We start from the raw sequence: 14,238 nt of genomic DNA, 5'->3' as shown, positions 1-14,238 counted from the left end.
GGAAATCAAATGTCCAGGTGCAGTACTCATCAGAAGATCAGAGGTGGAGAGGTCAGTAATTTTAAGTTCCTGGGTGTCACTATCTCAGAGGACCTGTCCTGGACCCATCATATAATTATAATTGTGAAGAAAGCATGACAGTGCCTCCACTTCCTCAGGAGTCTGCGGAGATCTGACATGTCATCAAAAACCTTGGCAACCTTCTACTGGTGTGTGGTGGAAAGTGTGCCGACTGGCTGCATTACAGCCTGGTACAGGAACACCAATGCCTTTGAGTGGAAAATCCTACAAAAGGTAGTTGATTCAGCCCAGTACATCATGGGTAAAGCCTTTCCAACCATTGAGCATGTGTACATGAAATGTTGCCATAGGAAAGCAGCATCCATCATCAAAGATCCTCACCAGCCAAGCCATGCTCTTTTCTCGCTGCTGCCGTCAGGTAGAAGGTACAGGAGCCTCAGGACTCACACTGCCAGGTTCAAGAACAGTTACTACCCTCAACCATCAGGCTCTTGAACAAAAGGAGGTAACTACATTCATTCTACTTCTGGTGTTCCCACGACTGATAGTGTCACTTTAAAGACTCTTTGCCTTGATATTTCATGCTGTCATAATTTATTGCTATTTATTTATATTTGCATTTGCACAGTTTGTTGTTCATTGATCCTGTTTACAGTTACTGTTCTATAGATTTGCTAAGTAAGCCCACAGAAAAATGAATCTTAAGGTGTATGTGGCGATATGTATTTACTTTGATAATAAATTTTACTTTGAACTTTGATCTGGTATTGCTTTATCTTATGTTAAAAAAAAACTTCCTATTTTCCCTAAACACACACTTCAAATGCTGGAAATCTCGAGCAACACACACAAAATGCTGGAAGAACTCAGCCATCAGGCAGCACCTCTAGAAGACCCAGTGCTGATAAAGGGTCTTGGTTGTAATGTCAACTGTTATTCTCATTCATAGACGCCACCTGGCCCTGCTAAGTTCCTCCAGCATTTTGTGTGTCTTCCTTTTCTTCCTGCCATCTTCATAATTTTGTGTGAGTCAACCCCAGCCCTGGTTTCTCTGTTGATGGACTTGTACTAATTCGATTGCTATTAGGTCATTTTTCAGGTTAGGACATAAAGCGAATGTTGATTTCAGTGACCAACCTTCGCATCTGAATGAGCATTCAAGATTAAATCTAAAATGCAATAGCGCTGATTTAAATTTGTAATTTGGGTGTCTGTAGTATGGATGTGTATTTCAAAGGAAGCATTGTAAATATGGATTTCTTTGAATTGTCCTGAATTTTTCTTTGTTCGTTAGCACATAAAATGTTGTGTAGGGCTGGGCCAAGCAGACCTTCCAACGAGAAGGTTCTCAATATGGTACCTGCTGTATCTTGTTATGTCAAATAAAGAGGCTGCTTCATATCTACCACTACTTCTCTCCAGTGACTTCATTCATGCAACAACACACTCCACTCTATGAAAAACCTCAACAGTGTGGCACCCCCACTCCCTCCCCTACTGGGCATAACCAGCCCATCGTCTCCTCGATCCACCCATCACTTTGGACTCCTGGGTCACCACCTGCCCTTTTCCTCTGTACACTGACCATCTTGTCTCCCACCATGTCCAGAAACATTGATAATTCCATTCCTTCCATAGATGCTGCTGGACATGCAGAGTTCTTCCTGCAGATTGTTTGTTGTCAACGGTGTGTCACCTGACATTCGATAATAAAGTGGGGGGTCAGGGGTGGGGGGAGGATAAAGCTATAATTTAAAGATTAGCTTTATTTGTCACATGTACATCGATACATATTATGAAATTCCCTTTTGGCGCCGTATCAAATCAGTGAGGGTTGGGCTGGGCAGTCTGCAAGTGTCACCACATCTCTGGTGCCAACGAAGCAAGCCCTCAACTTACTAACCCTAACCGTATGTCTTTGGAATGTGGGAGAAAACCGGAGCACCCGGAAGAAACCCAGGTGATCATGTGGAAAACATACAAACTCCTTACGGACAATGGCAAGAATTGAACCCCGATTGATGGAAGCTGCTGTTGTAAAGTGATATGTTAACCGCAAACTGCCCCAGGCAAGTTTCACAAGGTTGTGACGACAATTCCGAAATATCTTAATCACCGAGCAAAAAACCTTCCCTTAACAGCACCTTCACATTATGAATGGCACAAGGCTGAAAGGGTAGTTCAGCACCTGCCTAAGGTACAGATGTTTAATAACATACAGCTCTGGTTAAGGTGGCATCAAGCTGTGGTCTTTATCGAGATAGTGGGTCAGACTGTTTTTGAGTTGGTTTTGAGGACGGGGGGGTGAGGGATTTGGGGACTGGGATGTGGAGGAGTTAGAGGTCAGGTCTCCAATCTGTGTTCCAAGTTCAATGAGGTGGGCAGGTGATGAAGGACATCCAGAGTCTAGGCCTCAGGTGTTCAAAGATTCTGACGTGGATGGGTGAGGAATGACATCTATCGATGCTGGGCTGTCCCAGGTCAGTGGGTCCTGGCACTAGGTGTACGTCTGAGCAGCTGGCATGAGAGGCAGTGAGCTGGTGCACCCAGAATTGGAGCATAGAGTTTGGTATCCCATCATCTACTCGTCCATCTCTACCATGGACGATCCCAAGCTCTGCTGCAGAAGGAAGTGGGTTGGGCATGGGGCTAGCAACCCCATCCCTAAAAACCCTACAGAAACACCGACAGAAGCTCCAAAGACCTCATCCCTGGGAGAGGAAGGACCTTCACTGAGATGACGGCACCCGGGAACAACTTGAAAGACCAGGCCAGGACAGAGGACTCTGGTAGGAGCTGCTGTGGGTGACCTGTGCCCCAGTAGGGGTGATAGGGCAAAATACATCAGCTTGTCCAGCAGCTGATACTGGAGATCAAACTCTGAAAGTCGATCAAAATCCCAGAAGTCGAAGCCTGAGAGTGGAAGCTGGAGACTGGGATTGGCTTGTTTCCCCTTTCCACTCAAGGTCAAAGTCTTGAAACTAACCAATGAGCTTCAAAACCTTGGCTTCAACACCTCCTTGTGCAGGAACCTCGATTTCCTCACTTGCAGACCCCAGTCAATTTGGATTGACAACAACATCACCTCCACAATCTCCATCAGCACAGGTGCATCACAAGCCTGTGTTCCTAATCCCCTGCTCTACTCGCTTTACACTGTGTAGCCAAACACAGCTACCATGCCATATTCAAATTTGCTGACAACACCATAGTCTCAGGCCGAATCAGAGGGGTGACGAATCAACATATAGGAGGGAGACTGAAATCCTGGCTGACTGGTGTCACAACAACAACTCAATGTCAGCAAGACCAAGGAACTGATTATTGACTTCAGGAAGAGGAGAAAAGGGGTCCATGAACCAGTCTTCATCTGAGGATCAGAGGTGGAGTGGGTCAGCAACTTTAAATTCCTCAGTGTTATCATTTTAGGGGATCTGTCCTGGGCCCAGCAGGTAAGTCAATTATGAAGAAAACACAGCAGCACATCTACTCTCTTTGGATTTTGCAAAAATTCGGCATGACATCTAAAACTTTGATAAACTTCTCTAGATGAGTGGTGGAGAGTATTATTGACTGGTTGCATCACAGCCTGGCATGGAAACATCAATGCCCTTGAATGGAAAATCCTACAAAAGGTAGTAGATACAGCCCAGTCCATCACGGGTAAAGCCCTCCCCAACACTGAGCATGTCAACATGGAGTGCTGTCACAAGAAAGCAGCATCCACCATTAGGATCCCTCAGCACCTCAGTATGCACGCTTCTTGCTGTTACCATCAGGAAGAAGGGTCAGGAGCCTCAGGACTTGCATAACCAAGTTAAGAAACAGTTACTATCCTTCAACCATCAGACTTCTGAACCAAGGGGAATAACTTCACTTGCTCCCATCATTGAAATGTTCCCACAACCTACAAACTCACTTCCAAGGACTCTTCATCTCATGTTCTCAATATTTATTGTTTTATTTATTATTATTATTTCTCTTCTTTTATTATTTGCACAGTTTGTTGTCTTTTGCACACTGGTTGAACGCCTGTCGGTGTGGACTTCCATTGATTCTATTATGGTTACTATTCTATTAAAGGATTTATTGAGTATGCCTGCCAGAAATTGAACCTCAAGGTTGTATATGGTGACATATATGTACTTTGATAATAAATTTACTTTGAACTTTGTTTTGCTGTTGATGTGTTGCTTGTTGTGCTCTGTGTTGTTCTGCCAAGCATTGTGGGCATGCTGTGTTGGCACTGGAATGAGTGGCAACACTTGTAGGCTTCCTCAGCACATCCTCAAGGTGTGCTGGCTGTTAACGCAAACAATGCACCTTACTGTATGTATTGTACATGTGAATTTGAATATAAATACCAGCCCTGCTTGGCGGGAACGATCAAGTTAACTGGACGGCTGCACAAAACAGTTTGTGTTCCTTTCGCTGCTGTATCCTGGCTGTAGTGACTCCAGTGCAGGACAAGATTCAAAAATTTACAAGGGGAAAAATGTACAAAAAGGTTGGATTTTATTTTGTTTGCTATATTTTGAAAAGCTGTACAGAGCATAACATAATACCCGACACGTTGGCTTCATTCATGGTAAAGTAACAGTACAGTGAAGCAACATAATGTTTGAATTAAACATAAGAGGTTCTGCAGATGCTGAAATCCACAGTAACACACACAAGAAGCTGGAAGAACTCAGCAGATCAGGCAGCATTGATGGAAAGGAATAAATAGTCGACATTTTGAGCCAAGACCCTTCATTAGTCCTGATGAAGAGTGTCAGTCTGAAATGTTGGCTATTTATTTCTCTCCATAGACGCTGCCCGACCTGTTGCGTTCCTCCAGCACTTTGTGTGTTAAGTTAGAACTCAACATCACATCCAATACAATTTAGTGAACTGTAATAAAACATATTTACAGTTGTAAATTTATAAGTGTATTAAATTCCAAATAAAAAAAGTAATTTAAAAATAGCAAAATTTAAAAATGATATTTTAATTTTTCATGGTGGAGTTTGCCTTCTGAGGAAGAGGTTTGACTTTTAACAGTAATGAGATCTCCCTGAAACCCCCGGTCTTTAGTTTGTCTCCAGACAGCTGACAGACGTTGCAGTATCGGGGCAGAGGCAGGACCGGCTCCGAGGGGTTGCCAGGCATAGGTGGGTGCAGCCTCCGTTGTTTACAGCACAGTGGTTCTGTCCTATTAATATCAATGCAAACAGACGATATCAAAGTCAAAGTCCAGTTCACTGTCATACACACAAGTACATGTACTCACAAGTGCAGTGAAAATCTTACTGCAGCATCACGAAAAGTTATAGGGGAAGGATTGAACATTACAGCACAATACAGGCCCCTTGGCCCATGATGTTGTGCCAACCTTTCAACCTACTCTGAGATAAATCCTTCCCTCCCACATAATCCTCCATTTTGCTTTCATCCATCTGCCCACCTAAGAGTTTCTTAAATGTCCCTAATGTATCTGCCTCTACCACCAGCCCTGGCTGTGTGTTCCATGTACCATTCACCATGTTAAAAAAAAGCTACCTCTGACATTCCACCAATACTTTCCTTCAACCACCTTAAAATGATGCCCCCCCCCGTATTAGCCATTTCTGCCCTAGTAAAAAAATCTCCAGCTGTCCACACGATCCATGCTTTTTATCATCTTGTACATCTCCATCAAGACCTTTTGATTCTCCTTTGCACTGAAGAGCAAAGCCCAAGCTCACTTCATAAAACATGCTCTCTAAAGCAGGCAGCATCCTGGTAAATCTCGTCTGCACTCTCTCTAAAGTTTCCACACCCTTCCTATAATGAGGCAACCAGAAATGGACACAACATTCCAAGTGTGGACAAACCAGGATTTTATAGAGCTGCAACATTGCCTCTCGGCTCTTGAACTCAGTCCCCTGATTAATGAAGGCCAACACACAAGATGCTTACTTAACCACCATATTGCTTAGCAGTTAGGATGGGACTTCATTCCCTGGAGCACAGCAGAGTGAGGGGAGATCTTATAGAGGTATACAAAATTGGGAGGAGTATAGTTGGGAAGAATGCAGGCAGGCTCTTTCCCCTCAGGAAAAACACACAGTAACTGCTGAAGGAATTCCTGAAGGGAAATAAACAGTCGTCGTTTTGGGCCAAGATCTTCATCAGGACTGGAAAGAAGGGTGCAGAAGACAAAATAAGAAGTCTGTGTCCTCACTGAACAACAACACACATGATATAGCACTTTTGCTCAAGTGAATCACATCAGCGAATATCACCAGTCCATCTCTAACATGAGCTACATAAAGAGCTACTAGGATTGGACATTAAAAATATAGAGACCAGAGTTTGCAGGTGCTGAACTATTTTCCGCAGGAACCCAGCGAGCTGAGCGGCATCTATGGGGAGGAAGGAACTGTCAATGTTTTGAGTTGAGAACCTGATCCTCAAATGTCAACAATTCCTTTCCTCACACAGATGCTGCTTGACCTGCTGAGTTCTTCCAGTAAACCGTACTAGTTAGCTTTGCAGCATACGTGATTCCTGCCACTGTCTGTAAGTAGCTTGTATGTTCTCTCTATGACCACATGGGTTTCCTCCCATGTTCCAGAGACGTACGTTTAGAGTTATTATGTTGAGGGTATGCTACATTGGCACCAGAGGCATGGTGGCACTTGCGTGCTTCTCCCAGGACTGTGTTGGTGTTGACGCAAAACAAAATGAATTTCACTGTATGTTAAGGTGTCTGTGTGACAATTAAAGCTAAGGCTAATCTGCTGTTGCTCCTTGGTCAAAGAAGCCAGTTTTAAAGAAGGTCTGAAACAAGGAGAAGAAGGGGAAACATGGAGGCAATTCAGACAGGGCCTCAGAAGCTCAAGTATTGGAAGCTGCAGTGAAGGGATTAGAATGTGAGGTGGTCATCACACCGGAACTGAAGAAAAATCAGCTTTATTGGTCACATCTACATCCACACATGCAGTGAAATGTGTTACTTGTGTCGCATTAAATCAGTGAGGATTGTGCTGTGCAGCTTGCAAATGCTGCCACAGTTCAGATGTCAACGTAGCATCCCCACAACTCACTAAGCTTAACCCACAGTGTACGTGGTTGGAAACCGGATCACCCAAGGAACTCCGTGCACTCACAGGGAGAACAGACAAACTTAAAGGCAGTGACGGGAATCGAACTCTGATCTTATGGCTGGTACTGTAAAGCATTACACTCAGCATTATGTTACACTGTAGGAAATTAAAGATGTGGAGAAGGTGATGTTGAGGGACGATTTATAAGCAGCACAGAGAATTTTGAATAAGACATTGTTGGATTAGAATAAGTCTAACTCAATATACTAGATGCAATTTTGAGAAACTGGAAGAATAGTCTTTCTGAAGTTTACATGACAATATGACCGTGTAACAGCTGAGAGTGAAGGCAGCAGTGATCCAAACAAAGAGCACAAGTTCAATCACAGGATTACAGAGTGCACATTACCTTGGGGACACCGTGAGTACGCTGTGGTTATTCCATACAATCGGGACCGCCGTGTTGGCTTTCCTTCATCAGTTTCTCGTCCAATAATACGGTCCACGGCTACAACAGCGTCCCTATATGAACACAAAGTTTAGACAACACAATGGTTAAACATTTGCAGTCACTAAATTTCTGTGGCATACTTGGCTATAATTAAGACAACATTCCCTGCAAGTTGAATAAAAGGTCACCATTTCCATGGCTCTTTGAAAGAGGAATCCAATTAGTCTCACTTTTCCTACAGTCATATTCCTCTAAACGTTTTTCTTTCTTGTATATACACAGCCCATAGTGCAGAATATATTTCCATCATCCTTTCAAACCATAAATTGCTGTTCAAGGATATCACTTGACGACCTGAGTCATTGGGAAAAGGTTGAATTTCCCCAGAGCACAGGATGACGGGAGATTTGACAGAGGTATACAAATTTGTGAAGGATATAGACAGGGTAAATGCAAGCAGAATTTTCTACTGAGGTTCAGTGAGACTAGACTGGAGGCCATAGGTTAAAGGTAAAAGGTGAAATGTTTAAAGGAAACATAGGGGGGGAATTTCTTCACTCAGAGGGTGTTGAAAGTGTGGGACGAGTTGCCAGAAGAAGTGGTGGATGGAGGTTTGGTTTCATTTTTAAAAATAGTTTGGATAACTACATGGATGGGAGGACGAGGCAGAATAAGAGTGTGGCATGGACTAGTTGGGCTGAATGGCCTGTTTCTGTGCTATAGCACCCCATGAATCTACGGCTCTTCAGCTCTTTTCTAGCAGCCCCCTTGAATTCATGTCCTTTGGTTACTGACCCTCCTGTTTCTGTAGACAACGCCAAAAATCCACATCTTCGTTAAATCTCCTCTTAATTTGCTTTGCTCCAAACAAATCTTATCTTCTTTAAATTTATACTTCCAATTTCTTCCTAGCTGAAGAATAAGGAACACAGCATCTCAGTGTGTGGAGTTTTCAACGACTTCTTCACACACCCACAGACTGTGACATAGAAAGTTTACTTTGCCCCAGTAAATACTTCAACTCCCAAAGGTTCTGCGAACATTTCCAAGACCAAAGTTCAAAATAAAGTTATTATCACAGTACGTACATGTCACCATACACTACCCTGAGATTCATTTGCTTGCAGGCACTCACAGTAGAACAAAGAAATACAAAAGAATCACTGGAAAAACTACACAGAAAGACTGACGCAAACAACAGGAATTCTGCAGATGCTGGAAATTCAAGCAACACACATCAAAGTTGCTGGTGAACGCAGCAGGCCAAGCAGCATCTATAGGAAGAGGCGCAGTCGACGTTTCAGGCCGAGACCCTTCGTCAGGACTAAGGGTCTCGGCCTGAAACGTCAACTGCGCCTCTTCCTATAGATGCTGCTTGGCCTGCTGCGTTCACCAGCAACTTTGATGTGTGTTACAGAAAGACTGACAATCCCTTTTTACTTTAAACTTTGCAACTACTCTCGGACATTTAGCACTCGGGCACCATTAACAATATGATCTCTAAAAGGAAAATCAGAATTACCTGTCTGAAACTCTTACTGTCAATGTACTATCTCACAAGACCAGCTGCTGCAAAAAGGGATGAACAATGTGTTTCTTACAAATGAAAATCTAAGCAATGTCTATTCATGAAATAAGGAGACATTTGCACATTTATTAAGTAAAAGAAGAAATGACGTGTTGTGTAACACCCTGGATATGTCCCAAGATGTGCAGTTTCAGTTGAGGTTTTGGCTGACGTCGCACTTCGTTTTAATTGTTTTATAGTGTGTGCATTCAAGATTTTTAACTAAACACTCATATCGTCTCATTTAACACATTGAACCACTTTGAGTCCAAAAGAAAGTAAAGCATGCCAAATAATTTACTTAGTCACAGCAAGCTGTGCAAAGTTCAAGTGAAGCTAAATGTCAAGAGGCGATTCCTTTCCCAGGGAAGAGTGGACCTCTGGAATAGACTCTCACCTTGTGGGATAACTGATGACCTTCTCCTGGCTATTACTCACATGTAAGGTGGGATCGCATGGAATCCAGGGACAGCTGACTAACTGGATATACAACAGGTTTGGTGGTACAAAACAGGAGGTGATGTGACTAAGGGGTCATTGTTGTTTGTCATCCTTATTGTAGCAATGAGAAGACAGCATGTCCTGAGGAGTGAAGGATGCTGCCTTATGAAGCATCCCCTATTGAAATCCTTTCAGGCTGTGCAAAACTTTCCTGCTCAGAGAAATGGTCGGTCTGTGCAGCTGTAAAAGAAAATTAGAGGAGATGTTTGCTCTGGGCCTGTACCCACTTGATTTTAGAAGGATGGGGTGCACAGGATCTCACTAAAACTTACCGAATACTGAAAGACCTCATATAAGTGGACATGGAGAAGGTGTTTCCTATAGTGGGAGAGCCTAGGACTGGAAGGCACTACCTCTAGGTACAAGGACATCCCTTTAGAACAGGGATGAGGAGGAACTTTTTTTAGCCAAAAGATGGTGAATCTTTGGAATTCATTGCCACAGATGGCATTGGAGGCCAAGTCATTGGGTATATTTAAAACAGAGGTTGATAGGTACTTTAATAGTAATAGCATAAGGATTATGGGAAGAAGGCAGCAAATGGGTTTGAGAGGGATAATATATCAACCATGATCGAATGGTGGAGCAGACTCGAGGGGCCAAATGGTCAAATTCTGCTCCAACGTCTTATAGTCATGTTATATATAATGTCATCCCAGAAAGTGATCGAAATGGTTACTTCACCTCCTCCAATCAGTGTAATACAAGTATCTTCCGTAACTCGTAATTCCGAAGGGGTACCGGGTACCCTGAAGGATCCTCCTACGTCCACTGCGATCCGGATTTATACATTCCAACCTCTGGGTCCCTGCAGAGAATGAAATGGTTACAAATCTCACTCCAGAAGGACAGTGGCTCGGGCCAAACAGTTAATGCTACTGAACAACTGATTCAGAGATCAACACCTCACCTCAATACCTGTAGACTTAACTTCAATTAATTAGATAAAGTACAGAATAAGAAATTAATAAAGGTAACAATAACACCACTAGAACAATCCTGGTCTGCTCTGTGGGGGGAGCTTTCCTCACTATCTTTGATTTTTAACAGCTCTTTAATGGAAAAACAGAAACATGCCTATACTAGCAACCCAAACCAAAAAGTAATCTTTCCTGTGCTGTTTAACAATATCTAGAAGGGAAGGGTAAGATTGATCTCAGAGCAGGTTAAAAGGTTGGCACAACATCATGGGCAGACGGACCTGTACTGTGCTGTAATGTGCTATGTTCTATATCTCATTGTTGGAAATACTGAGATCAGACAGACAATACCCTGAAATGTTAACTGGGTGTGTGTGGGTGAGAGGCAGAGACAGACACAGAGGTGGGGAGCAGGTGGTGAGGGTGGATTTGTGTGAGAGTGGGCAGAGTTGAGATGGGTAGGTGTGGGTGAGAGGGGGTGCAAGAGCTGGGCTGGTGTGGCATGAATGGGGAGGGGGGTGTGAGTGGAGGACATATGGGGTGTGAATGGGAGAGGGGAATTGAGCAAGGCAGAGGGGGAAGTGGGGGGAAAGTCTGAGAGAGCAGGAATCTCGCCAATAAAACTGGGTACGGAACCTGCCCTTTCACAATTCATTGCAGTTAACTTTTCAATACCCCCAACGTCAGTTTAAACATTAATCAGTGAAACCTGATCCAGAACCATTAACACTCAACAACATCCCACTGTTCGGGTACTGGCGACAACTATACTTGTTGCTTACCACCAGCGACTGCAAACTGACTTATGCTTTTAGTACAAGCACTTCTCAGATTAAAGGCTGAATGTCTTTCCTCATTCCAAGAATCATTTTGGTATTTTACCCACATGGGCTGTTGTGCTTGGGTTCACCCTAGGGCTTCAACAATGAACTATCTTTTTTTCCGGTAAGATGGCAGTGGGCTTGGACACAGCGGCCTCTCTGGGTTCAACCAAAGGTGTAGTTATTCATCCTTTATGTCCTCCCGATCGGAAAACACCGCTGGTTACCAAGAACAGCAAGTACTGCAGGTTTATCCCACGGGCGATTTGCTGGACAGTGATGGAGCTAGTATTGTTGTGCACCTTGTTGCAGCCTGCTTCAGCCAGGAGCTTGGTGCGTGATCCAACGGGTGATTGTTTTGGACGTTTTTGCTGTGATCACAAGGGCCCGTTGGACATTGGTTGTGTAGGATACTGTGAGTCTGATTCACTGGCGAGACTGCCAGTGAGGGAGCTACAGGCCTCAGTTGTGGCACGTACCAGGCCCTCAGGTTTGCCTGCTGTGGCCAGTGAGGAAGGAGACATCAGAGCTGGCTGTGTGTCGCTGGATTCTGTGCTGGGTTGGTGCTACTCTTCGGCATTTGATTGGTGGAAGACAAGCTGGACTGTGTCCACCTGTGGCCTCACTGCGTGAAATGAGGAAATGTTGCAGAAACGTGGCTCCAGGACAAAATCCATGTACCATCAATTGACAAGCCACGGTTCTCAGGGACTTGGGCTACATTACTACTATTATAATATTATTTGTTTTGTAACTAAGTTTTTCTGTTATCATAGCGTGCTGTGTGCAACTGTTGGTTCTGTGCTTTACACTCTTGCCCCAGAATCTGATTTGGTAGTATTCATGTGTATGGTTGAATGTCAATTAAACTTGAACTAGAACTGCAGGACATGGCCTCAAGGACACACTGTATTCATTAAAATCTTTCAAGCATTAATCCCATTCAGGAGTGCTCAGTCATTAAATGCATCATCGCTAGTTTAGAATTCTTATCCTCAGATATTCAAATCTCTCTTGTATATACTACGTCGACTCAGGCCTAGGGGGATGGCGTCGGGCATATCTCTTGTATATATCTAGGACCATAACCCATAGAAGTCTTGAATCATTTTATTCTTTAAGACCCTCCTTAAAGCCTTTGCTTATCAAGTGAGTATTTCCGTACGACAAAAGAGCAGAATTAGGCCTTTATGCCCAGAAATCCCAATAACTTGGCCTCCATGGCTGTCTGTGGCGATGATTTCATCAGATTCAACACCTTCTGGCCAAAGAAATTCCTCCTCACCTCTGTTCTACAGGGATGTCCTTCTATTCTGAGGCTGTGCCCTCTGGTCCTAAACTCTCCCACTATTGGAAACATCCTTTGCATGACCACTCTATCTCTGCCTTTCAATATTTGTTAGGTTTCAGCGAGTTCCCTCCTTCATTCTGCTAAACTCTTATGAGTACAGGCCGAGAGTAATCCAACATTTAAACCTTTACGTTGCCAGGATCATTTTTGTGAACCCCTCTGGACCCTCCCCAATGCCAGTATTTTCTTTTTTAGACACGGGTCCCAAAACTGCTCACAATACTCCAAACGTAGTGTGGCTGATGCCTTATAAAGCCTCAGCATTACATCCCTGCTTTTACATTCTAGTCCTTTCAAAATGAATGCACCTGAGATGGCAAATTACTTCCAAGGTAGTGTTTCACTGGAGTCTGTAGTGTTCCATCAGGGTGGCATGGTAGTGTAGCAGCTAGCAATGATGCTTTATAATGCCGTGATCGGGTTCGATTCCCACTGCTGTCTCTAAGGAGTTTGTATGTTCTTCCTGTGATTGCATGGGTTTCCTCCAGGTGCTCCAGTTTCCAAAGACGTACAGGTTAGGGTTAGTAAGTTCTGGGCATACTATGTTGGCACTGGACTGCCCTGTTTCACTCTGCCCCATGATGCATTTCACTCTGTTTCAGTGTACGTGTGACAAATAAAGCTCCTCGTTAATCCTTTAAACTACATGCATTGAAATAGATGTAACTTTAAGCAATGGTCCTATCTGCTCTTTTACTGTAAACATGCCTATGCTGATTGTTAGGCTTACACCCTTTGGTTACGGCACAAACAGTACCTATAAAAAGTATCCCCCCCCCCGAAATGTTCATGTTTTATTGCTTTACAACATTGAATCGCAGTGAATTTAATTTGGCTTTTTTTGTCATTGATTGACAGAAAAACTCTTTCGTGTCAAAGTGAAAACAAATCTCTACAAAGTGACCTAAATTAATTACAAATATAAAACAGAAAATAATTGATTGCACAAATATTCACCCCCTTTAACATGACACACCAAATCATCACTGGTGCAGCCAACTGGTTTTAGAAGTCACATAATTAGCTAAATGGAGATCACCTGTGCTGTCAAGGTGTTTCAATTGACTGTAGTAAAAATACACCTGGATCTGGAAGGTCCAACTGCTGGTGAGGCAGTATCCTGACAAAATCTACACCATAAAGACAAATGAATACTCCAAACAACTCTGCAAAGTTATTGAAAGGCACAAGTCAGGAGATGGATACAAGAAAATTTCCGGGTCACTGAATATCCCTTGGAGCAGGCCATCCTCAAAAACTGAGTGACCATGCAAGAAGGGGATTAGTGAGGGAGGCCACCAAGAGACCTCTGCTAACTCTAGAGGAGTTACAAGCTTCAGTGGCTGAGATAGGAAAGACTGCACATACAACTGTTGTCCAGGTGCTTCATCAGTCTCAGCTTTATGGGAGAGTGGCAAAGCAAAAGCCACTGTTGGGGGTGGGGGGGAACTCACATGAAATCTGAGCTAGAGTTTGCCAGAAGGCATGTGGGAGACTCTGAAGTCAGTTGTAGAAAGTTTTATAGTCTGATGAAAC

General features: G+C 43.5%; 1 protein-coding gene across 1 annotated transcript in view; it reads right to left on the bottom strand.

The window, feature by feature from the left end:
- Positions 1-4,523: 4,523 nt before the first annotated feature.
- Positions 4,524-14,238, bottom strand: part of nid1a (nidogen 1a) — a 164,409-nt gene continuing 154,694 nt past the window's right edge. The window contains 3 exon segments of the mRNA XM_063039515.1: positions 4,524-5,215; positions 7,501-7,613; positions 10,295-10,418. Of these exon segments, the coding sequence (XP_062895585.1) occupies positions 5,094-5,215; positions 7,501-7,613; positions 10,295-10,418 (359 nt within the window). The 3' untranslated portion in view covers positions 4,524-5,093.

This window comes from Mobula hypostoma, chromosome 2, assembly GCF_963921235.1.
Source record: "Mobula hypostoma chromosome 2, sMobHyp1.1, whole genome shotgun sequence".
Lineage (NCBI taxonomy): Eukaryota > Metazoa > Chordata > Chondrichthyes > Myliobatiformes > Myliobatidae > Mobula > Mobula hypostoma.
The sequence above is the reverse complement of the archived record's forward strand: the minus strand, read 5'-3'. Positions and strand labels throughout refer to the sequence as shown.